The sequence below is a fragment of the Photinus pyralis genome, unplaced genomic scaffold (genome assembly GCF_008802855.1).
Source record: "Photinus pyralis isolate 1611_PpyrPB1 unplaced genomic scaffold, Ppyr1.3 Ppyr1.4_LG5, whole genome shotgun sequence".
In the NCBI taxonomy this organism is placed as follows: Eukaryota; Metazoa; Arthropoda; class Insecta; order Coleoptera; family Lampyridae; genus Photinus; species Photinus pyralis.
This window is the reverse complement of record NW_022170596.1, coordinates 22,113,309-22,140,881: the sequence shown is the minus strand read 5'-3', so window position 1 is coordinate 22,140,881 and position 27,573 is coordinate 22,113,309. Positions and strand designations below refer to the sequence as shown.

At 36.0% G+C, this 27,573-nt stretch overlaps 2 protein-coding genes across 2 annotated transcripts; one reads left to right on the top strand and one right to left on the bottom strand.

Annotated features, from left to right (window-relative positions):
* Positions 1-1,243: 1,243 nt before the first annotated feature.
* Positions 1,244-4,454, bottom strand: LOC116170623. Its single transcript, XM_031487127.1, has 3 exons — positions 4,268-4,454; positions 3,102-3,243; positions 1,244-3,053 (listed from the first exon to the last, which is right to left on the bottom strand). Exons 1-3 carry the CDS (start codon positions 4,452-4,454, stop codon positions 1,244-1,246), a joined length of 2,139 nt encoding a protein of 712 aa, XP_031342987.1.
* A 1,193-nt stretch (positions 4,455-5,647) lies between these two features.
* LOC116170622 (formin-like protein 3) lies at positions 5,648-6,783 on the top strand. Its single transcript, XM_031487126.1, has 4 exons — positions 5,648-5,862; positions 5,922-6,071; positions 6,147-6,305; positions 6,375-6,783. The coding sequence occupies exons 1-4, from the start codon at positions 5,648-5,650 to the stop codon at positions 6,718-6,720; spliced, it is 870 nt and encodes a 289-aa protein (XP_031342986.1). The 3' UTR covers positions 6,721-6,783.
* The last annotated feature ends 20,790 nt before the right edge of the window (positions 6,784-27,573 follow it).

The following is a 27,573-nucleotide window of genomic DNA, read 5'->3' as shown; positions in this document are numbered from 1 at the left end:
TACAAAGCTGGACGCCTACAACCACATCAAGCTCTTCAACAATAAGAAATGCCGTTTTAATGTCGGCGATGTAGTTCGAATTAGCAAATTTAAATCCATATTTGCGAAGGGCTACACCCCCAATTGGTCCAGTGAGCTGTTCAAAATTATAAAAGTACAAATAACAAATCCGGTCACGTATTTGTTGGAAGACATGAAGGCTAAACCGATTTTAGGTGGATTTTACGAACATGAGTTGCAGAAGGCCAAGTATTCGGACGTATATTTGGTTGAAAAAGTCCTGCGTCGCAAGAAAGACAAAGTGTACGTGAAATGGTTGGGTCTGGACGAGAAATCGTGGATTGATAAAAATAATGTTGTTCTATAAGGTTATGATGTGTCGATTTGAATAAATAAATAACTAAAAACTTAAATATTTACTTTTTATTATTGTAATTCACCATACAACATATTTCCTAGTGTCTCTTTTTCTCATTATCGTTAAAAGTAATTCTCGAGTCTTTTTATAATCGAGCAATTGAGTAGAGGGCCATATTGCGGAGTCTGGTCCGCAGGTCCAACCGAGAAGTGCATCAGGATTCTCTTCGCCTTTACGGATATTTTCCAATATCCATGTGTATATCTCGCGATGACGATTGTCCTCGTGCGTATTAAATCTACACTCTATTCCCTTTTCTACGCATACTTTAATAAATAATGTTAGGGCATTAACATTGGCATATTCTGCAGATTTACAAATACTTTCATTTATTACATATGAAATATCCTTATACACACCTGCAGAAGACTTGAGTAAATTAATTACATATTGTTTGATATGAAACGGTAAACTATCAATATTACTACCACTACTACAATCACTAACATTACAGGATATTGATTTTACTAACCTATCCAGTTCAATTTTTCTCTCTATCAGTAATCTAATATTAGTTTCACATACATTTCTAGAGCAAGCACACCAACCGAAACATTCATCGGGGAGGATAATGAGGTTTATTAATGAATGTAGTGGATGAGTTTCTCAATAGAGCTTGTTTTAAAAATTGTTTATAAATGGGAATAGAAGCTTTGTATAGCTCCTCCTCCAATTGTATTTTCAAATTTTCGCTATCCATTATCCGTATTGTTGTTGTTGTTGTTATTGTTGAGGGGTTTTCTAAAATACAAAAGGAGTGGTTAAAAGACGCGAAGGTTGTGGAATATCGACATCATCGTCGTAGTAGTCGTTAGTATGGTTGTATTAGGTAGGATTACTAAAATTACAATATCCCCAAGGCCGTGTATCGATACGATTAGCGCATATGACGCGTTTGTCATCGTGAGGACTTAATACGACCTTATTTTGTTTCAATGTGTATACGGCATGCTTCTTCGATCGTATTAGATTCTGCTCCTTTTTTATAGTTACAATATTAAACAAGGACCTTTTATAATCATCGATCGTAACGTCCCTCATACTAGATGATGTGGATCCTTTCGATTTCTTTATCAATTTTCCATCGACCTCATATGAATACATCTTTGCACGCAACCCTACAAATTCGGTCATTATACGACCATGATTTTCATCCTTCATTAACCCCGGAATTTTTTTATTTACCAAAGGAATTCCAAACTCGTTTTCGGGATCATAATCTGATGTATCAAATCTATGAATATCTTCCTTTATAATTTCATATATGTTGGGAACGTTAAAAGCGTATATTAAACTATCGGTATCGGTGTACAACAGCTTTGCGGACGATTTTTGAAACTTTTTCAAAACGTAGTTATAATGAAAGTCGTAAAGAAACGTTTTTGAAATGTCTAAAACTGCAAATCCTGCGTATATAGGTTTATTGAAAAAGACTTCTAATCTATTCATTTCTATGATCACCATGTCCTTATCGAATATCGTACAACTATGGAAGTTTGGTTTGGATATATATGCCCTAGCGCCGTAACGTCCTCCCCATTTAGTCAATAAATGCACCTCCTTGTATTTCCGCACGTTCTCCATAAGCTTACCAAAAGGACTATTAATCATTAATTTATAGAAATTTTTATCGAACTCATTTTTCGCCCGCTGTCGCATACCGATATTTAATTCGATGTATTTTTTCAACCACGGAGACTGCTTGAACTGCAATACTCGATTTATTTTTACTAATTTTAGACCGTGCTGCACGTATATCTTTAAATTTCTATAATGAACGACATATTCGCGCTTTGGATATAAGGTTAACATCAGTTTTTTAAATTTTGAATTAAGGGGTATCATATGCTCCGGCGCCATGGGAAAATCACTATCAGATTCGTGCAACTCGGAGGGATAGTCCAAATCACAGTCTACTATGTATCCTACGTCAGCATCGTCCGGATGATTAAGTATGTCCAAATTTTCAATGTCCTCTACAAAGGAGAATTCGCCGAAGGGCAAGAAATTACACATTGTGGCACCATAAAGATTATTAATGTCAAGGTACAATAGGTACGTCGTGTCAAGGTCGCTGTTATAGTCTTTCATGAACGGGTTGTTAGCTTTGGCGTATCTAGTAGAACACTGCGTTATACCGCCTCTAATCCCTTTCTCGATAAACATGAGTTGATCAATATCAGTTAGAAGCTCCAATTTCACGCCCGTAACTTTTAACATGGCGTCAAAAGCTAGACCCGGAGCGGTATAGTAATGCAAAGGATCAAGCCGATACGTCTCTATGCACGTATTGCGAAAGTTTTCGAAAATATCAGCCAAAAGAAGAACATCCGTTTTTAAATAAAGGTCGGAATAATCTCCTAATGTTTTAATGTTGAATGTATTCCATACGTTAAGCGCGTGCTCGTAATCGGCTTCGCTTACCGCTTCGTTTTTCAAATTGCTAAAAAATGCATCTCTAGGCGGTAACTCTAGCTCGTTTAACCTCTCCCATGAGTCGACATAATCGTACGGAAATATGCCCTTACGCGTTAACAAACCAAATTCATTCGCGTTGTCGCTATGCAATCTTATAAGGGTTTTTTTGTCATTCTCCAAATATGAGGACAATTTATCTATACTGCTACTCATAAATCTAAAGGAATCGATAAAGCGAAACTTAATACAAGTATCCTGTACGTACTTTGTGAACGAGATATATTTCTCCTTGTTTACGGGTAAAAGTTTGATTTCGCCGGGAATGACCCCGGTCGCAAGCTCTCTAATAATAAAATGAACGTCGTAGCCGCTCAGATTATGAAAAACTACAGGTATTACCTGACTATCTTTATAGTTTAGGTTACATTTACTATGAGCAACGCCGCGAAAGAGCCCCCCACCGCTATGACTATGGACTTTAACTTTTACGTCACCCTCCAAAAAAGGTTATTCGCAAATGTGGCAGTGCGTTGCACTCTCGATCCTTTTCAGTTGAGCCGAACTTAAACGCTCCATGGGAACTACAGTATTCATTATGGCGTTCGCCCATTTAGCGATATCATGTAACTGTTTAATAAACCATCGCAAATTTTGAAAGTGACTCATCGTACGAGCACTTTAAATAGAACCCTATACTAAACGGAATATGTGACTGGTAAAGCGCGGTGGCTACACCTTGAAGAGGTGTCGAGTTATCGCATTTTTCCAAGATAGTTTCAAGGTCAGCATAAATAGCAAATGGAACCTTCTCCATATGCGAATAGCGAGTAAACTCTACATATTTTTCGGTATCGTTATTGCTGTTAGGCATTCGAATGGAACACTTATTCACTTGATGACACCTTTTTGAATGCTTGTCTAATAGATCGCTCGACGAAAAATGATTTAAACATGTGTAACAGAAAAATTTTTTATGACCTCGATTCGATAATTGCGAGGAGAACAGCGCCGACATATTTTTAATCCAAGCGTAATGATAATAATCGTTGCCATTGTTGTTGTTGTTGTTGGGAGGAGATTGATTGTTTGATGACAATACCAATAAATTTACGGTTTTTCTACCATCCGTCTTACCGCTTAACATAAATGGAAGTACTTTTTTCTTAACTACGCAATATAAGTTAATGGAGAGGTGATTTAATTGCTCAAATTTTTTTATATCGGTTATTTTAATAGGAAATTGAATAGATTCGCGTTTTAGTATGTCATCAAAATGAGGATAACTACTTTCTCTATCAACATTTTTGGTGACGGGATTTAAAGCAGCCACTATGGACCATAGAAAACAAAATTTATCATTGTTTCGTACATTCACAACGGCTTTCTTAGCTAGTATAAACGAGGGCATCTTTATATATGTTGAAAAACCACCTTTGATGGGAGCGTAATTGTTAATATTGATTTTGACAAATAGCACTTCACTTAACGCCCAACCGGACTGTTTTTCGGAAAAATTTTCCAACTTGGCTTGCAGTTTATCAAAAACGTTCTCCTTGTACCACTTTTTAAGATTGGTGCCGATATCAATTACGGCATTTCTCGTTTGAAATGTTTTCATATCTACATTGAGATCTTGAGGATGGATAAAGTTACATGCCAAACTTACGTTTACCTTTAACATTGATCGTTTTAGCGCCTCACCAATTTTGCGCGCAAAGCTGTCGTATGATTTTTTTAGAAAAACTAAGGGGTCTTTATAGGTAAAGTTTACAATGACGCCGGTAATCAAACGGCCTTTAAAACAAGAATCTAAGGTGTACCACGCCAAAGTACGGAGCGGATGATTTTTTCTATCGACGGTGTCATCTATTCCACAACCCTCCCTTTTTACCGAGATATTTTTCAATTGTTGTTTTAATTGTGCTCGAAAATATTTAAGTTGGGTTAAATTCGCTTCCAGTCTTATCGGGCTTTCATTTATCTCATTATGAAGGTTATTGGTAATTGCTTTCTCTAACAAACGTATGTTGGAATCGATTATTGAAATATGTCTAACAATATCGGTCTTATTTTTTAATAATTTAATTGAATTACGCGTTAGATTAACTATGTTATTGCTTAAACTCGTAACAGATTCCATTGTACCTACCTACGATTAAAACTATTTTCCCAGAGTTCTTCTTCCTCGAAACGTAACAAAAATAGCTCGCCTGCAAAGTTGCGCGAAATCCGAGAGGCCTTCACACTTACACACACACAAAGAGACACTTGTCGTTGATGGAATATTACGTCAAAGATGCACAGAGACGAAGTCATTAAATCGCGGAAATTGGAGGCCTTTTATACGCTCACGTTCCGAAGGACATTAATGAATACTCCCTTTCTTACATGAGTGCTCGCTATTGTTGGCGCTTTTCTAGGAAGCTTCGGGTGTCGCAGGTGTCCCATGCGCTTTCTGCTAACACCATGCAAATACGTTTCCAAGGTCGAGAACAATGGAGTCGGTGTTACTGCCGTTGCATGAGTGGGGTCTGGGAACCTTGGTGTCGCAGGTGTCTCATGCAAGTACGTTTTCAAGGACAAGAACAATGGAGTCAGTGTTACTGCATGAGTAGGTCTTGGAAGCTTTGGTGTCGCAAGTGTCTCATGCAAGTACGGAGGAGGACAATGGAGTCAGTGTTGAGCTACCAGGAAAGCAACCTGTGAGAACGCCCTTGATTTTCACTCTTTTGCTAACTCCATCAAAAACCCTCCCCATATATAGGTGGAGATTTTTCATATTGGATAAGTATTAACGTGAACGTTAAGACCATGTCCTCGATGTCTTCCTTTAACAACAAACGCGGCGCGAAATTGAGTATTAAAAAAAAAAGTGAAACGAACAAGAAGCCTTACGGTGGTGCTAGTGGCGGTGGCGAACATTCGGTGTTAAGAACGGCATTAGAAAAAAATAAACCATCAAAATTAATGGACGGAGATGTCATCATCAATCTCATTACCGAAGATGATGAAGGACACCAGGAAAGGTAAGGCGTACTCGCGCTCGCTTTCCACCATCCATACAATTGTTTTATTGTTTTTATAGAACCACCACTACAACAGCCAACAACAACATGAATGAGTTGGACGACTTTCTGAAAGAATACGAGGGCATCGTGAGCCACGTATATGCCCCACAAGTAAGGGCGATCCCTCCACCTCACGACCAGGAGCATCAGCAGCAGCAGCAGTTAAGGTAAAAATTGCTCATGAAAACAAAAAAAAATTAACAATTTTAAAAAATTATTCTAATATATATTTGTTTTTATAGCCATCATCAGTATCCGGTACAGATATTAGAACACATCATAATTCCCGCGCCGCCGCCGCCACCACCACCGCCACAGTCAAATCAGCACGCGGGAGATGGCTTACACCAATTTCATCCGCCGCCACCGGGCAATAACGCCGTGAACAACAATCACTTTCAGTAAGTTATACTTGCAATATATACATACACTCTATTCTTAATACTGTGCTTTTCTCCTTATTGTTACAGAGCTTCGTTACCAAGGGCGGGTGCAAAGGACATGAATGTCCTAAGAGACATCTACCAAAACATCTCCCCAGCAGCAGCAACAGATCTGCCGCCACCACCACCACCACCCCCGCTGGACCCGCACAGGTGGCACGAGCCGTCCAACCCCCAAGAGCTGGCAATGGTGTCCATGCGGTGCCTGGAGCAAATGTTGCCCATTGTTGAAACGAAGCACCGAGATTCCCAACTTCTTACCGAAAGGTTGGAAAGGGAATTAACGGCATCCCGAACACAACAGCAGCATCTCCAAAAAGAAATGCAATTAATAATTAATTATATTACATTTTTAAAACAAATGTCAATGTAACTATAACGAAATAATAATGTAATTATTGTATGTACCTATTTCAAATATACGGAATTGATGCAATTGTTATTGTTATTAATATAGTTTATCCCGCCGCAAACTTTCCACGGCTATAATTTTAATCCAATACGAGGAATTCATTGTCGAGGTCAAGCAAAAGTGAAACAGGGCGTTGTTGCAGCAACCTACAATGGAAATTATAAATCTCATTTCATGATTTCTCCCTGCAATAAGTATTGTTACTAAGTTACGTACCTGAGTTATGATATTCCCGAATTTTAATTTCCGCAAAAATCATAATTATTTCCGTAAGCAACAACACCATAAATGAGAAACGAGTGCAAGGCCACGAAGTACAAACTGATACTGTTCTATTTTTAATGCGCGCGCGAAATTGCAAAGTTTTTTTATGTACACGATCTAAAGGGGCCCCTAGACGGTCAATCATTTTGATCAAAAACTTCATTCAAGCGCGATTAACCATCAATATGTCAAAATAACACCTACTTATACCACGCGGGTGTGGTTCTAACACTTCTAACAGGGACATTGCCGATGGGAAAATGAATAAACACCCCTTTGTACATTTTTTTTTAAATACACACAACTTTACATATACACAAGGAAATAATCATTTTATTTAGGTACATCATCATCATCATCATCATTGGGCCTTATCTCATGCACACAAATCGCCAGTAGACCTCACAACATTAATTTTTCCATACGGCGCCGACAACCCAAAATTTCCACATCCCACTTTAATTTTCTAATTTTCATTACCAGCTCGTCAATTCTTTTTTTCCGTTGCTGCCGCTGCTGCTGCTGATGATGATTATGAACAATGACTCTTGACATCTCGTCGATTCTTGTTATTATGGACAAATGTCTTCCAATTAACACCTTATATTACACCCCAACGGCCTTGAGCCGCCGCCACCCCCCCTCCACACAAACAATACACCCCTTTGTTCTCACAACTCGACCTTGAAATCCAATGGCCTTCACCCATCACCCCCCCTCCGAAAAACACAAACAATACACCCCTTTCTTCTCAACACTCGACCTTGAAATCCAATGGCCTTCAGCCATCACCCCCCCTCCGAAAAACACAAACAATACACCCCCATTTCTTCTCACATACTCGGACCTTGAAACCCCACCCAGCCCACCCCCACTTACGCAAACCAACTTTGACCTTCAACACCCAACTTGACCTTGAAAACGTCTAACACTTCAATCAAGGATGGCACTTTTTCAATGTAAAGTGAGCCCAGGATCGGCCTTACTATACTACTAACTCCCACATTCTCAGAACCCAGGTATAGAAATAAAAGCTCGATGCCGTGTTTTGAATTCTGTTTCATTTTAATTCCCAGTAGCCTGAGAGACAGATAGATATATCAAACTGCATCCAATCGTTGAGGATGTTCAGTACAGCTATTCAAAATTGTTGCCAGAAGATATAGGCCAATATTTCATTAGTTTTGGACAGAAAGAGGTTACTTTGGTGTTGTTTTCCATACATTTGGGTTTGGCTGTAGAAAAACTCCGTTTAATCCTGTTGTCATGTCAAGATTAACTCCATTTTATTCCGAAATGCCGGCTTCACTATCAAACATCCCCTGTTAAAAGGAAACTGCAGTTTTTAAAACAAACACAGGAGTCGAATTGACTACACCTATACTCAACGAAGAGCCGCAAATTATGATTGTGGGTTCATTTAAAGTACATGGAAGTAGACTCTTTTGGCAATTTACATTTCCAGCAAAATTATTGCGGGGGTTGCTATTCAATTTTACAACACAAACAAAACAAACTTCAAATTACGCTAATTTGAATATTATGTTTGTATTCCTTCAAGGTGTTACTCGAGAGCATGGAAGTACTTTTGTTTACTTTTAACTCATGTTGACTCCATTTCAAAAACTGTTAATTTCCATATAATGCTTAGTTACAAACAAATAAGCTAAGTTAGTTGCTTTTAGGAGCACCGCGAAAGATTAAATATATAAACATATAATCCATTTAGCTTGTAATCATTTACAGAAAGAAATTAAGACACTGTAGGCAATCCACACATACAAATAATAATCGCTGTATAACGCAAACTAATGGAAACATTCTTTGTAATTGCATTAAGGCCGTTTCTCTATCTCTAAAACTCACCCTAAGTCGTTATACCCTGACGCTTTAGACATTTATAAGCTTTTTAAATGATGCAGACCAGAGGGAAAATGGTGGAAGTGAACGTGAAACCCGAACTACATATAAAATATAGTCAGCTTGCAATTTTCACAGGCCTGTTTGGAAAAGGAAAGAAATGGATAAGAAAGCGAAGAGATGCGTTTTTTTTATTTCTTCTTTTGTTTTTTTTTCCTTTGTTTTTTTTTATTTTAATGCTCTAAAATTCCATGGCATCACAGATTATTGAAAAAGATGGGGGTTTTATATTTCCAATTTTCCGTCTTTATTATGCAAAAAATTGAAAACTAATACTGTTGATTGACGTCAAAAAATTTTTTCTACCAAAAACATTAATACATTTTTGCTCTAAAATAATTTGGGGAGCCAATAATCGCGTGTTATGAATTTTACATTGAAATCCCTATGATGCGTTACGCAAGTCACCACCCTGTATGTTTTTACATGCAAATGATTTTTAACAGTTAAAATTACAGGTACTCGAAGAATTCACCCTACAACTCTCATTAATTTGCCATCCTAACGACCGACGCAATTTTTCAACTACCAGTGCCAGAGAATAGACACTAAACTATATTCAGGATAACCAAAAGAATTTGTATATTTATATACGGAAAGTACCCTATATAGAAAATAAATTTTATTGATGCGTTAAGCGATTTAATTTATAATCTTAGACTCACGACTGCAGTTACCTGCGCACCTTCAGAGCTTAAATAAAAACAAATCTGTTCACGGAGTGAACTTCCGTAGATCGACCTCTTCAGGAATGTCAAATTAACTTTGAACATAAATTGTTATACAAAATCCGAACGCTTTATGCCTGATGGAAACCAACGACACAGCCTCGACTGGCATGTCCTCTTAGCCAATAGTAATCCTGTATTTTCGTTATCTCGGAACCATTGAAGCGCTACAAATGTAAATTGTTCTATTATACTTAAGCTAAATACGAATACCGTTACACTACTAACAACCAATTACATATTTTGCTTGCTACTGATTTTGAAACTATATTATACAGGGGTGAAGTCGACAGGACAAAACAAACAAAATTCTTTACATACAAAGAATAGTAGTTTGCTAAACAAAACTGTTATTCTCAGCACAAAAACGTAATTTAAAGTAGCACAATCAACACATAAACTTAAAAATTAAAAAATAGTTCTTGTGGGTTTCTAAATGGTAAAATACATGCAATACACAACGGCTTCAATTGGCCATAGATTGATCTCTTTAAGAATGTACAAATCAACATTTTCGTTACTAAGTTTTTCCTTACTTCAATCAAATATAATTGACGATGATTTTCTTAAACATTCAGACCCTTAATTTTACATAAATGGAATAACAGTACCTCATATAAGACGGTCCTTTTGCAGGGGACCAAAATAGGCTGGAGACAACCTTTTGTACAGCCACAATGTTTTAGGAAAGGTAAACAATGGAGCTGTATAGTGTAACTTTGCCGTCGGGAAAACTTCTTTGGTGAATGCTCAGGCGCAAATTTTCTCTGAACGTTTCTTACTCCACACAATAATAATAATAATAATAATAAGGTCTTTATTAGATGACGATCTAAAGGGCGAAGTTCACCTAGGGGCAACATCGCCACCAGGTGTTCTTCCACTTAACCCATAACATAACTTCAGTTTAAATGTTTACAATTTCGATGGATGGGTGACAAAGAGAGAACACACACACACACCCTCACCCTCTCTCACCCTCTCTCACACACACAAAAAGACAATACTGTGAAAAAAAGTTAATTAATAAGTAACTTGAGAATGGGACACTTTACTCGTTCAAAAGAATGTGACGTAGTGCTGATTTAAACCTGGACACTGTAAGCTTTTTAATATTCGATGGAATGGCATTGTAGACACTGGTAATGCTATATGAAAAAGATTTTTTTTTTTGAGAATACGTTAAAACGCATTAGTGAATTCTTATTGACCACGTATTTTTATTAAAGGATATCGAAGTCATTAATCTGGCACGTATTTTGTTTAGAAAACTTCTACTCCATGTCTCCTTCGAAAATTCATTGACTGAGCTGGCACATTACTATCAGCTCCACGAAAATTTTCGCAAGTTTATACTGATAAAGACATGCTGACGAAAACTGAACCAGTGAATTTCCTTAAATATTGAAAGGGAGAATAATGTGGATTTGATACCGATACCTACATTTGGTTTCTTAAATGGCAATATATGCTTACAGGACAATGAGGGCATTCGCATTGTTTCGCTATCCCTTGTACTTGAAACTGAAGCGAATTGAAGTGGACACTTAATACTCTGTTCCTGTTTTGTACGAAACTCATTTGTAAACAAACGCAGCTCTGATTTATAATACTCCTCCACATCAAAAGTCGTTTACCAACTGTAACTACGTAATAACCACCGAAACTTCTCACATAGGGCGGGTCTTAGAGCGGTTAAACACAAAAACACGAAACGTACCTCAACTAGAAAACACAACACTAACTTTGATTTATAAGTATAAAGACAAGGAAGGGTTCCAATAAGATGTTTTGCTCCACTACATAAAATAAAAGACGAATTCTACAACTATATTCATGTGTATTCAGCTCTAGGTAACGTGAGAACATGCCGTTTCGGTGGTTTTAAACAAGAAATATTAGCCGTTAAGAAGCCTGTCAAATTGTTCGGTTGCGAGCTTTAAATTGTTTAGCGTATCACACCTAAAATTGTGCCAAATTCGTCTTTGTTTGTAAATTGCCTTGTTAGTTGTTTTTGGCCTGGAAAAGTTCCGTCATGCACATGTATTCTAATAATCCAATTTCCTATCAAGCGGGTGATTACCTATAATTATGGCCGCTATTTCCATGAAAGTCGAAAGACTTCTCCGGGCTTTCCGGATTTGAATAGGTTAATAATTTTTATCATGCTATAGACTGAACGCCAATAATTACTGGTATCTCTGATTTTGATGTGTGTGCTGTAAGAAAACGAATTAATGTGAGGTTCCCTAGGAGGTTCCCATACTTAAGTTGGTAATGTTTGATGTTCTAGAAGCACAAATCATAATAAGACATGCACTACATCAACAAAATTCTGGAATTATTACTTCTAACTTTTTTAGCGGGTTTAGGTTGTTTCTAAAGAGCTGCATACGTAAATTCACCGGCTTGGAACTATCTCTCGGTGACCACTCTTTGGTTTGAAGATTAATTGGCTTGCTCTCAATGTTGATTTATTTGCTGGTTAATCCGATTTGGTCCAAAAAGTGCGTTTTACATACATACTCAGATTAATTTGATCTTATTTAGCTTTAAGGAAATTCCTTAGGTAAGCTTTTCACCAAACCGCCTTGTACGTTAACGGCAGTAATAATAAACTTTGTTATTATTTGATTTTTACAAACAGTTTTCTTTGTTGTAATTCCCGCGTGTAGCATGAATTAATTTTACCTCCCTTTTTACTTGATATCACTGCACAAATACGTGGTAGAGTTTCCCAGGAAATTTGCTTACGAACGCTTTTGATTATAATAGCGGACTGTGTCTTGTACTGAATGGAATCTGCACAAGTACGAGCTTTTTGAACTCCCACAAAGGGATACACAAATATCCGTACTATTTTTCCACTTGGGCAACTAATAATCCGTTCGTATTGACTCACTAGCCTCGAAATTATTAATTTAGTCAAAAATAACCCCCCCCCCCCCTCTAAAATGTAGTAATGTTGCAACGTCTACTGGAGCGACGATATTTTATTAATTTTCATTGGTTCACCAAGCTTTCAGGGCTGGCGACTGAAATTAGGATTCTGCGATGTCAGCTCATTTTCCCAAGCTGAACTTAATTTCCAAAGATGTAGAAGTAACTCAACACGACTTATTTCCTGCGTGTAATTCCAAACCAAAACCAGACAACAAAGTGACAAATACAATTTAGAACAAATAATAATTTATAGTCAAACGTGTGAGATTCAGCAATAGGTTTGCGTAAAAAGGGGGCCGAACCTGCCTTCTTTGCAAAATGGAAGCAATTACTCTCGTCTCTAAAAAAAGGTGAATGTGAAATGTAATTTTCCTCTGTAGTGAGGAAAGTCAAAAACAATTGCTGCATTAATCTTATTAACGACACTTAAAATTGAAACATACCCGTATCTAGATATCGCATACGATAAGTTTTCAATTTGGAGTATAGTTACAGAAAAAAATTATGTGTAAAACTTGAGAAGAAGGTGTATTACAAATCTATCCTGTAATTTAACTTCAATACTTGGTTTTCTAATTTGCTTGCTCGCAAAATTACACACAACATTATACCTTAACATTTTAGATATATTAACCAAAAATTATATAGTGAAAGAGTTCCAGGATACGATTCCATTTAAGTTTTTACTGTTTATAATTTTCTCTATAAATTTCAAATGAACTAGATCTATTTTCGTAGCCACGGTTTTTGGAACTATCCTGACCTTAATATCGTGTGTTCTTTATTGAAATCGTTAATCAAATTCTATTGGGTTTTGAAATGGTAAAAAATACATGAAATACAAAACTGCTTCAAATTGCCCATAGGTTGATCTCTTTAAGAACGCACAAACTAAAATTTCGGTCTCGGAATATTTGAATGTTTAAGTTAAGTAGTTTATTTTATTTTATTCTGAGACCGTCACCAGAGGAAACACTTTGATGTATAGTATAAAGTTGACATCCGCTGCCTTTCTTGGAAATCTTCAAGATGGAAAATGTCCAAAGCTTATTGAGACAATGTTGACTAAACATACCTGAGGGTTTGCTCAACAGAAAACCTCTTTGATTTTATGTTTTTTTATGTCGTCTCGTTTTGCGATTCTATTTAGCGCATTTTTTAAGAATTATACAAATGTGGTATTCTTTGCGTTTTGTCCGTATGTCTGTCCATGTATTCGTCCGTCCGGGCCCATTTCAGCGATTTTGAACGACTTTTAGGGGAATTATTGTCCTAGAGGCCTGAAATTTCTTGCAATAGGTGAGCCTGACGGCCATCACAGTTTGTTGTCTTAAGGGAGGTAAACTTTGCACAGTTGACCTATATACCAAATGTAACAATCCTATAGAAAATGGTTGAAATCCAGTGACTTTTTCTATTAAGAAACGATATTATTTTCCTTAAAGTAAGTACACAAAAGCACAAATATCTCTAGTAGTTCAGAATATTTTTGGGGAAATTATTTAGCTTGTACTAAAACTTTGATAACGTTTGCATCGCAAAACTCTATGCTACCAATAAATTTATGTCAAAAAATAAAGCGTGTATTGAAGGGGCGTTCCCAGTCCCAGTGCCAGATTTCAAAGAAGATACACGGCCAAAGCAAATAAAATTTTTGCCTCCTGAATGAGATAATGAGAGATTTCTTTCTAAAGTTTTTGTTAGGAAAACAAAAATGAGAGAATTACGTAGGAGTAATTTAATTAGGTGTGTTAGCAGTCCACGGGTAAATTTTACCTCAGTATTTTATTAATCTAAATAGAATGTAACACAAGTTCTCAAAAAATGAAAAAAGAATGTGTGTTTTAATTTAGTTAGTTTTGAAGATTACAAGAGATGTTTTCATGTGAAACTTTTTTCTCTTCTTTCAGATTAAACGTACCCGGGGAGGACTTTTAAGTTTAAGCCCTACGGGGCCTCGGAGATCCATTACCAAGTAAGGAAGACATACACTCAACGCACGCACTTACGCTAAAAAAGGTAAAATTTGCATTTAAAATTTAATAACTTTTCCCGCAATGAATTAATTAATGTCGACTAATTGAAATTTAATCAAGCGTGAACGCTGATGAACGATTAATTTAACGACGTCCCCGAAGTAAAATTCGGCTTTCTTATCTTTCGCGCCCTAGTAATCGATGTTTTGTGCGTCCGAAACTGAATTCGGTATACTCTCATTATTTATAATGCTCGTTGTCTCTTCAAAAACCGACTATTGTTTTTGTATACCTCTTCAATTCCACATACCCAATGGGGTTATCACCATATGCCTCACGAGTTGCCCTGTTTTTGAAACATTACTTTACTGCTTTTCGTAGTCCAGCCAGACAGTAGGGATTTTTGCTCTATTTTTCAATATCGCCGTATTCGAATTCCACTGTGCCAGTGATCGTTCCATTGAGTATCTTCCGAATATTATCAAGGTAATGTCAAGGTTCTGAAGTATCTTGTCAAGCTAATATTGTTCATTATAATGTAACGAATTTGTCTGGGTGATTGGAGTCACTGAAATATGTGTCATTTTTACGCCGTGGGTACCAATCGTCTTTTTGTTCTCTAATGCCCTATGTCGCCTTCTAGTCGGACGTAAAGATAGGATTATATCCGGAATTTAACCTTAAAACATTTCTGAATCATAATGAAGTGAATCTATCGCAAAAAATGTTGTTTTTGAGATAGGTAATTAACAGCGCTATCAAATTTAGATGTCGCCATTTTAAGTTACTTCGCAATTTTGTTTTTGGATTCATTAAGGATGATAGAAGAGAGCATTCGTCTTCTGACAGCCAGAGTAATACGTAGCGTAGCTAAAGAAATTAGCGTCGTAAATGCGGCTTAAAAATAGTTCTCGGGATTCTCTAAACAATTCGGAAGTAACAATTTTCGATCGTCAGTTAAAGAAATTCAAGTGGCGTGCAGTTGTAAAAGGGATTCGATTTAAAATCTTCGAATGATAAAATAAAATAACGTCGCTATAATTCCAGATTGTCTACTTTGCTCCAATCCCATTCTCAGGCCAGAAACGTTTCGCACTCACGTATGGAAATTATTTTAGTTATTCCCCCGTGATCTTTATTCGTTACTTCAAACAGGCACAAGTCTTTAAACAAATTTTTAACCGAGTGGAAAATTCTTACACATATTACCTTAAATAATATCGAACTGACCAGTAATCCTCCCTCTCCCAACCTAACCTTTGCGCTTTCATCACTTGAATTCATACAAACTGAATATAAAACCCCATTTTTCATAAATAATCACAAATTTCAATACAAAATTAGAAAATAATATACCCAATATATGTGTATACGAGCATATTGAACTACGAAATTTGTCTAAAAAGTCTAAATGCGCCCTCTAAATCTTTCCTTGCAATTAAAAACAAATGAAAAACATTACAGGTGAAATGTTTTGCTATGTATATGGGCGTATGTTAAAAACCAGGCAAAAAAGGAATAAATCTTTAAATACCTATGACTAGATTGTGCAATACTAATTTCAAGCTTTTTAAACCTAACATATTGGTCAATTTTTCGATGGATTTGTGGACACTGTTAAAATCAGCTGTCGGTAGCAATTTTTGCATTTTATTTCAACGTAGCACCATAGTGTAATGAACCCAAATAGCTTTTCATCGCGAAGTGTATGCCAAATGCGAGTAGTAAGTATTATATCCCTTTTTGTAAACCCTCTTCATGATCTCTTCAAATCTCTTCAAAATCTTCTCAAAATCTCTTCAAAATTTCTTCCAAATCTCTTCAAAATTTCCTCAGAATCTCCTCAAAATCTCTGCAAAATCTCCTCAAAATTTGTTCCAAATCTCTTCAAAATCTCTTGAAAATCTCTTCAAAATCTCTTCAAAATTTCTTCAAAATCTCTACAAAATCTCTTCAAAATCTCTGCATAATCTCTACAAAATTTTTTAAAAATCTTTAAAATTTCCATCCACCTCGAATGATATCATTTCGCGTGTTTAAAACTTCCGCTATCCGTAATATGCCATATAATAGTTTCTACTTCGATAGTTATCCTTTGAATTTAAGGGCCGCCAAACTTTAATTCAACCGTTTAAAACTTCCACTATTGTTCGTATTTATCGTAATAGTTTCTAGCTCGTAAATTATCCCGTATAAATGATAAGCGCTAAAAAGGTTTAATTGCGCTGCTAAAATTTTAGTTTGTTTTTATACGTTGGTACTATTAAACTTCGCTGCCATAACCGCGCTCATTTTTTTCCGCTAATAGTGCGAATCATTATGTAAAAACGGAAAGCACGTATGCGTTTTGCTTTCGACTGTATTGTAGTATTTTTTCGTGAGACAAATTGCTTTATTTTCCCTACTGAATACTTTCCGCTACCAACTTATGCAATTTCTGTTATGAATATGCTTTTAAAATTTAATTTTAAAACCCCAATCGTGTCATTCAAAATGAAGAAAATTTAATAACAACGAAAGCTTGTAAGCTTGATCACTTTTTTGCATTCTAATGAGTGAATGCGAGCTCTGCCAACTAATTTCTTTTCAAATCGCGAAGAAAAAACAATACCAGAAGCGGGCGGCAATTCGTTTTGATTTATGACGTAAAGTTTTTTCCACCTTGTAAAAACCAAGACTGGTATTTTTAAATTGTAAGTAAACGTAAGTTATGTAATTTTAAAGTTTGAAATTAACTGTCAGGGGAACGAAACTTCGAAAAAAGTGTACGCAATTCCCCATTTTAAGATTTGCCACTGTAAGACGAATAAAAGGCCGCGGAGGCCACCTGGCGGTGTATTTCTTAAATAATCGCAGAACAAGTTTTCGGATAGGTGTCGCGAGTTGTACGTTAATCAATGAGCAAACGGCCCTCTTGTACAATTTGAACTGAATGCTTGTTACTAAGACATTACTGCCATTCAAGGTGGGTGGTGGTTGATTTATGCACTTTAATTCCATAAAGACTTATTAATAATCCGAGACACTTTTGGCTCATTTGAGAAAGCGCTTTCTCGTATATTTAACCGAATTTAAAAATAGTTTTCGATTTTCATCTTTTATTGTGCAGCTGCAGTCAATACCATGCAATTTGTCCTATGAAAAGCAAACTGCTGTACGCTATCAATCTAGTGGCATTCAATCAAAGGGTGTATTGTGTTAATATTGCACCAGGCTCTTCCTAAGTACGTTTTATTGTGATTAATTGCCTTGAAATATGTATACAATGCGTATCTTGGTTCTCTTTCAAATTTTCCAAAAATAACGTGACGAAGTTTTAAGATTGAAATAAATTAAGTTTGCACGTGCAGAACAAGAATAGCGGATGCTTAAAAAAATAGTTGGCCAATTTTGTTGTTAAAATACCTTACACTGATTTCCGTGTACTTTCAGTTTTTGCTATGTGTATTAAGAATAGTTTGACATAGTTGGATCCCTAGACATAAATACACGAAAACGAGGATTCAATATGTAATTCCCCGGCGTAGTAGTTTGGAAAGTTTTAATAAACGGATAGCTTCTCAAAAAACTCCTTCAGTTTCGGATCCAATGACAAAGGTCTCGGGTAAATAGATATCTTTGGATTCATATTTCATTTTGGTAGCTTCTATACCATTATCAAAGATGGCATCCACTGTAAATTCCTATCATGAATCACTTGGTTTTTATACTGCGACGTCGATTGCAGTAGGAGCAAGGTATCAAAAAAGGAACTGTAATGAGATTAAATTCATCAAATTTTAAGCCCTTCAACAATTTAACAATTCTTCTTCTATGTGGTTGTGGACAAATATTGTGAAAGGGTCCGTCGTCACAATTTCTAAGTCGTAAACGTGCTCTGGATCATATGCCAAGATTCGAAATTTGCCTACCAGACACAAACAAAAGTCCCACGTATCTCACCTGACGACATTCGGATCCCGACAAAAATGGATTTCCTGACGTGTTTTACGTAAATTGACGAGATCTCGCTTCTGTTTCCAATATTTATCCACATCAGCATTTGACTATAAACTTGCCAAAAATAAACGTAAGGTAGTGCGTGTGGGTCAGAAGAATCATAAACAAAAATAACGCTTTCGCCCACTCTTTCTACTCATCCGGCAAAGCGTATTAAAGTTTTATCTTTTTAAATTACCTACTACACGCATTGCCTATTTGCACAAAGGGCCAGTCCTTTCCCATAACTGCTACCAGTGTCTCTTTGGAAAAGATAAAGTAAAACAGATAATTGTGCATTCTAATGACATTTTTTAATAAATAAACATTTAATGAAAATAATAAAAAGCTAAAGTTCCTAAAATACATTCGGCATTGCCTTTTTGAATCTCTAGACTGATTCGCTGGTAAATAAACTTTTTATGGGGCGCCTGTAATTGAAGCTAACTTCTTCACCACATTAAGTAATGTACCTACTAGTTATTATCCAAAACCGTTCAAAAGATAACATTATAAGTTCTATTTCAGTGGAAAAAATTACACATTATTCACTAGTTAAGATAATATTTTTATTTTATAGTATACTATATTTTAATAGGTTTGAATGAATAGGCTAAGCCGCTCTTTAACCGTAAGGATAGACAAAGTGATCACTTTAACCGTAAGGGTAGATAAAGTGAAACAGATGACTGTGCATTCTAATGACATATCTGTCATTCTTATTTCAAATGCACGATATAAAATGACGTTTAGAACATATGACAATTCTGTTTAAACACGAGTATCGAGGTTTAGGGTTATGGGAGTGATATTTGCTGATAAGTGCCTATAGATGTTAATATTGCTTTGTGCAATGGCAAATTATCTGCACTAAGTCACCCACAAAACACCTGTCGTGCTATAGCTCCAATCAAAATAACCTTTAAATTTAGAATGGTAATTATTATAATAGAAAAATCTGATATGAAAACCTTATCTAGTTCGCAGAATTGGTTCGATTAAACACACAGTTAATTAATTGACAAAGACAAGAAATTATTCCGCAAAACAAAAGAAAGTAAAACAAAGCTGGAAGAAAAATATGGTAATGAAAGCTTGTTTTTGCACATACTGCGCACGCAAGTGTTCGGCAAACAGCTAAATAAAGAATTTAATTATCTTATAGTTATTAAATAATCCAATATCAATCTCGTACTAAAACTGACACACAAACGCTGAACGCTCAGAAACTTTACTTCTTCACTTGATGACAAAAGCTGGCTTGTTGAATTTGATGTCAAAATTTAGTGGCTTTCTGGACGGTAGAACATTTCTAGGTTTTAATAAGTGATAAATCTTGTAGAAGGGCTTCACTATATACAATAATTGATTGATTAACCTCCACCCAGCTGAAATTTCTAAATTCAATGATCTAATTCACACCTATTTATACCGGCGTGAAAAGAGCGGCCAATCCTAGCGGCCAAAATTTCCGAACATACCCGAAGCGAAAATAAACCCTGCCACAGAATTTTTTTGCTCTTAATTCATTTTCCTCTAAATACTGAAACAATTCTATTTACAATGAAATAGAAAACCCTCTCATCAAGCAGAATTACGAGTCAATAAGGGTTGAACAAGCCACCCCCTTGTCGGATCTCGAAAACGGCACATACTATCACGATCAAATTTTCGTGGATGGCTAATGATAGTTCGAGAATAAATAATCAACAAAAATACCCAGGTGCACTGGCCGTCCAAGGGGTTGAAATAGTCACCCCCTTGTCGGATCTCGAAAACGGCACATACTATCACGATCAAATTTTCGTGGATGGCTAATGATAGTTCGAGAATAAATAATCAACAAAAATACCCAGGTGCACTGCCGTCCAAGGGGTTGAAATAGTCACCCCCTTGTCGGATCTCGAAAACGGCACATACTATCACGATCAAATTTTCGTGGATGGCTAATGATAGTTCGAGAATAAATAATCAACAAAAATACCCAGGTGCACTGCCGTCCAAGGGGTTGAAATAGTCACCCCCCTGTCGTATCTCGAAAACGGCACATACTATCACGATCAAATTTTCGTGGATGGCTAATGATAGTTCGAGAATAAATAATCAACAAAAATACCCAGGTGCACTGCCGTCCAAGGGGTTGAAATAGTCACCCCCTTGTCGGATCTCGAAAACGGCACATACTATCACGATCAAATTTTCGTGGATGGCTAATGATAGTTCGAGAATAAATAATCAACAAAAATACCCAGGTGCACTGCCGTCCAAGGGATTGCAATAGTCACCCCTTTGTCGTCCTTCAAAAACGATACATAATTGTACTATCATACTTAGGGTTGCCATCTCAAAACTCTGCCAACTAAGACAGGAAGCGTGAAAGCCCCGGATTTAGGGATTATATATAACCCGGACATATCAACTGAATTTGATTAGAAATATTGGTCTAAAGAAATAGTCTTTGAAATTGTGCTTTATTAAGGAGCTCCTAGCGAGTTGATAATTTTGTGGTGGCTGTCCGTCTGTTAGCACGGTAACTCATAAACGAATGGACCGATTACGATGAAATTTTGCAGACGGATTCTTTACCAAATTTGCAGATCGGAGTTCGTGAATTGGCAATGTAGACCAAAAAATAAAGTAGGCCCTTTTGACATCTCCGTTAGTTATGAACCGAATTGCATGAAATTCAATATGCGCATAACTTTAGCCATATAAAACACAATTCCAAAAGTTGTGCCTAATCGATCAGTATTCACAGTGCCCTTTGCGCATCTCGACCATTTACAGACCGAATTGCAAAGTTTCTTATTTATGAAATTTGATACATAGCCACTTGCAATAAAAGCAAATTTAACGCCAGTTTAAAAATTTCGTTTTGCGGATGCGCAGTGGCAACTTTCTTATTTATGGATGCATTCAAATGAAATTTCATACATATACACTTTAAATAAGAGCAAAACTGACATCTGGCCACACCCAGGAGCTCGTTTGCTATATTTCTGTAATTTATTTTTTTATCACTGACTAGACTGTTTCAATATTCAATAAATTCCTTTCTTTGGTCCACTGTTATGCCACTAGTGAAAATATTCTTTCAACGTTGGCATTATGAGCAGGAATGCAAAAAAAGCACTAGGCAATTTTCAATAACTATATATAGTATGTGCCGTTTTCGAGATACGACAGGGGGGTGACTATTTCAACCCCTTGGACGGCAGTGCACCTGGGTATTTTTGTTGATTATTTATTCTCGAACTATCATTAGCCATCCACGAAAATTTGATCGTGATAGTCTGTGCCGTTTTCGAGATCCGACAAGGGGGTGACTATTTCAACCCCTTGGACGGCAGTGCACCTGGGTATTTTTGTTGTTTATTTATTCTCGAACTATCATTAGCCATCCACGAAAATTTGATCGTGATAGTATGGGCCGTTTTCGAGATCCGACAAGGGGGTGACTATTTCAACCCCTTGGATGGCAGTGCACCTGGGTATTTTTGTTGATTATTTATTCTCGAACTATCATTAGCCATCCACGAAAATTTGATCGTGATAGTATGTGCCGTTTTCGAGATACGACAAGGGGGTGACTATTTCAACCCCTTGGACGGCAGTGCACCTGGGTATTTTTGTTGATTATTTATTCTCGAACTATCATTAGCCATCCACGAAAATTTGATCGTCATAGTATGTGCCGTTTTGGAGATATGATAAGAGGGTGGCTTGTTCAACCCTTATTGACTCGTAATTCTGCTTGATGAGAGGGTTTTCTATTTCATTGTAAATAGAATTGTTTCAGTATTTAGAGGAAAATGAATTAAGAGCAAAAAAATTCTGTGGCAGGGTTTATTTTCGCTTCGGGTATGTTCGGAAATTTTGGCCGCTAGGATTGGCCGCTCTTTTCACGCCGGTTACTTGAAATGAATTATGAAATACGCATGCACGCACAGGTCTGTTAAAATTTAAGAAAATGCCTTCATTAAAAAAAGTAAAGTTATAACCGCTGCCGCCGTACGAATTACTGTCAGTAAGAATAGTAATCAAAGTGAATTTATTACGGTACTCAAAATGGGAGCAACGTTGCTTAACTTTAGTTAGACAATAAATGAATCATTAGTAATAAGCTTAGAGACTTCTTTCATAGTCTAAGACGAGGTCTACGGTAAATCTATGTACTAGAAATAACAGGCCCAGCGGTCTGGCGAAATGTAGAAATGCTAAACAATACACTGTGTCTATCATGGTGATCTTCGAAACCATAAAAGATACGACTATGGTCAAATTAGGGAAAAGTTGCGTAATTAAACAGTCACAATAACAAACATCATGTTTCAAAGAAACCAGAAATTTCCGATTACTTCCGAAGATATGCCAGAAAAACCGAAATTTGCCGATTTGATTTTTATTTTTTTATTAGGATATTTGAACAGACACAAAAGCATAGAAAACACTTTCTCGTTGCCACTTTTTGAGTTCTAGTACAAGACACCGTTGAGAGATTTTCAATACGTTACGGCGTTTCGGAGAAATTATCAACTTTATTCTTTTATGTGGCCCGTAAAAAGGTACATACTGTATTGACTAGTATTTTTTATTACGAATCCAACAATATATATCAACACACAAAAAAAAACAAAAGTTGGAAACTGTTTTCAACAAGATGGTGCATGATTCATGAAGCATGAAGAATGCATTTTATCGACGACACTGATTTCGCACTATTCGACTGCCGGAAATATACTAACCGATCCGTGCCGTGTCGAGCCGAATCGATGTGCGCCCTGCTTAATTGACCATTTCTACGTTACCTACTAAGTAACCACTCGCTCCCCACCATCTTAAATTTCCGGCTGAAAACGATCACTACCTATAGCTAGAAGCTAGCGCCACTTTGAGTTCACCTATAGCGCCATTATAGATTTTTCAAAAAAGCCCTTAACTTTGGGGAGTGCTCTGTTAACGCTATCACTACAATTGTATCCGATCACTGATCACTTCCAAAGCCAAGCGCTATGTTCGTCAGACAGTGTGGGGTATATTTTTCCTAGTATCATTTGTTTTCGTGTAAAATTTTGATGTTTTTTCATATACAGGGTGAGTTTTGTTTCACTTTAAGCATTGGGACCTCGGAAACTATAATACATACAGATTTGGTTAAATGAGGAAAGAGTTGTCGTTTTAAGAGCTTATTTTAGATATGCTTTTGTTTTTTCAAAAAAATCCAGTTTACTAGATATGAGCGAGAAACAGATTTAGTGATTTTTCATTACTTATTATCGTTATTAATAAAAAGGGAACAAAATGACACGAATAAAAGTTTTAGACATTTTAATGCTTAACATGATTGATGAGTATATTAATTTCCTTCTATATTTTACAAATGTTGAGTTATAATACAAATTTTAATTTTTAGCTTCCTAGCATGTGCTAGGTAGCTATTGCGATAGGCGTTTTTTGAACATTTCAAAATTTCATCAAATGTCGACGTTTTAGACCATTTTAAGCAACTTTTAAAGAATAAAATTTTTTTCCGTCTGTACGTACGTACGTACGTACGTTTGTTGGCAATTTTCTGAGAAAACGGCTCGACGGATTTTGTTGAAATTTTGTATATATGTTTTAGGCATACCGAACAGAAAAATAACGGGCCGGATTTTTGAAAAAAAATTTTGGAGCGCCGTAACGGCATCGAACTTTTTTTTTCAAATAGCAACCTAAAATTTTTATTCTATTATTTGGAAGACCTTATTTTCCTGTGTACAACCTACAAAAAATTGGGCCGGGTTATATTATCAAAAAACGGAGAAAAAAATTGTCAAAGTCAAAAAATTGTGTTGCATATGTGCAAAACGCAACGATCTTGTTTCTGAAGCAATTTAAACGAAATTTCTATGGTAAGTCCCTTTAATAAAAGCAAACAAAATTCGTGCGCAAAAAACGTGTTGCGCATGCGCAGAAATGCAATTTTCTTATTTATGGAACAATTAAAACGAAATTTGGATGGTAGGTCCTCCTAATAAAAGAAAACTCAGCTAGGAAGCTCTTCTGTCAAGAATTTGACACCTGGTTTGACATGTAATTACTTCAAAGTAGAAATTTATTTGTGCCCCTACAGTGTGTTCTTTCTAAGTAGGTAAAGTTACAAGTTGCAGACATTGTTATCGAGTTGCTCAGGATCGTACTGTACAAGTTAAAAGTGTCTGGATGTCAACACATTTTATAAATGGGAACATGGGAAGTGTATTCTCGCCGAGATTCTCGCGTATTATTGAAAGAAAACGTAATTCTATATTTAAAAAAACCTTCAATGCACAACTATTCAATTAGTTAAAAACAGAACTACACTACAAATAATTAGGAATACAGGGAAAAAAGATATAAAACACAAATAAAATTACAAACAGCAGACTTGCAATCAAGATATTGCCTCCAGTAGGTAAACATCACGTGTAGATCGAAATTTTTTGTGTCTTATTTTGGTTAGTATTGCTTTGTTGTTGGAATTTTTTTTTGCAATTAAGTACATTTAATTTACTTTACCCTAAATCGTCATGAAACCTTCATTTTCATACCTAGTGTATGTCAGGAAATTTTAGTTTCCATGACAGAGGCAGACCAGACTACTTTTTCTGCCACCTATCACTTTACCGGCCGCACCTGTCACTTTTCAGGGCGCACCTGTCACATGGCTAAATGTCTATAATGACTCCTGTCACCACTGACAAATTGACAATCAAACGTTCTATATAAAAATTGAAATTGTATATTAAAATACGATTTCGAGTAAAATTTAATGCAAAGGGGCCTTGTACTTCAATATTTCCTCACCAGCAATGACATTTTCCGGACTTATGTCAATAACTATTCTATTGAACTACCTACTTTACAGCTGTGTCATTAATTAAATGAGGAGTTCTGGGTTTTATACAGAATTTCATGTTATTGTAAATTAAGGTAATTTTTAATACGTAAAAAAATATGGTCCGTTAACACCGAGGTTAGCACTCAATTGCACCCTAGCGCCATCACGGGTAACCCATGACAAATTTTCAAAAAGTTGGGGTCCAACATTTTGCGACCGGTGTTATGCCAACCGATACATCCATGCGCTCAATTGCGCGACTTGAATTAAAGCTAGCGACGTCATCTTTAAGCCATAACACATTTTTAAAACGTGAGGGGGAGGGGGGACTAACTTAACGTTTTCAAAAATTACGTTTTTTAACATGTTTATTTGCACCGAGATTTGCACTATACATTGTAGCATTCATCCTGCGCTCTAATGCGCCATAAACAGAAATCTTTACGCCATTATAGATTTTTAGAAACTCTATATAGTACACACCGAGGTACACACGGTGAGTTTTTTTTCATTTTAAGCATTGGGATCTCGGAAACCCTCGCGGAAACCATAAGACATACAGATTCGGTTAAATGAGGAAAGAGTTGTAGTTTTAAGAGCTTATTTAAGGTATGCTTTTGTTTTTTAAAAAAAATCCACAGTTTACTAGATATGAGGAAAACAAATTTAGTGATTTTTCATATAACTGTTGTAGAATAGTTATTATTAGAAATACAGCAAAGTGACACGAACAAAAGTTTTAGATATTTTTCTGCTTAACATTATGAACACACTAATTTCTTTTTATATTTTACCATTTTTGAGTTATAATACAAACTTTAATTTTTTAAATTATAGTCATAGTTGGCTTTGACATTTTTAAAAAGGACACATTTTTCTCTTAACAACGGTATAAGGTTTAGGTACTAAATGTATTTTATTAAATAAACGCGCTGCAGGAATTTTCGTATTATTGAGATTTGAGAGGTAAATAATAAACAGAGTTTGCCATGGAAAATAACATCTAGTGAGAAAGGTAATAGTGTAACTGTGGCACATTTAACATATTTAAAGGCCATTTTCGAAAATTCACTATAAAAGTTAAATTAACAATTATATTCAATACACTATTAAAAGTAGATCGTATCATGCCATGGAAAACAAAATACTGCTGTTTGTTGAAGACCTCAAAGAAAACTTGGATTTAAAGTTTGGTGCGGAATTATTGAATCACGAATTCTCGGACCTTTAATTTACAATGAAAATTGGACAGGCCGCAACGTATCTTCATTTGCTACCAAATGAATTTCAAGATATGTAGGATGGGTTAGATTTGGAAACACGACGTAATTTACGTTGGTTTCCACACAACGGTGCCGCGCCGCACAACCAACTACAAGTACGAGAGCACCTAAACCAACTATTTCCAAAGTCATGGATAGGTAGGAACGGGTCGGCCCTTTGATCACCAAGATCGCCAGATCTTTCAATTTTAGATTTTTCCTTTTCGGTGTTCTAAAAGGGTTTAATTTATCAGCGAACTTATGCGATAAAAGACTACATGATGCTGTGGTAAATGCCTTTCGCATTTTAGATGGTAGGATAATACCGAGGATAATACGGAAAGCTGTAAATTCTATCGCGAAAAGATGCCGCTTGTGTGTAAATATTAATGATGGGCAATTTGAACATTTTTTACATGTAATTACTTCAAAGTAGAAATTTAAACGTAATATTTCGTAGGTAGGTACTCGTAATTTCTTTTCGTTGTCGTTCTATTTGTGACCCATATTATAATAAGAGAACAAAAATGTTTCCCATAAACTCTGTTTTTACTACTCTTAATAATACAAACAGTTCTATATCATGTTTATTTGTCAAAGTAAGTACAATGAACCTTATATTATCGTAAACAGAAAAAAATGCACTTTTTAAAAATGTCACAGCCAGCTATAGTTGCCATTTAAGAAAATGTAAGTTTGAGTTATAACTCGAAAATTATAAAAGAAGAATAATGTACCTTATTAAGCGGAACAAAATCTACAATTTTTGTTCTTTGCATATTTCCGTATTTCTAATATTAACGATTCTACAACATTGAAAAGAAAAATCACTAAATCTGTGTTTCGACACATATCTAGTAAACTGTGGATTTTTTTCAAAA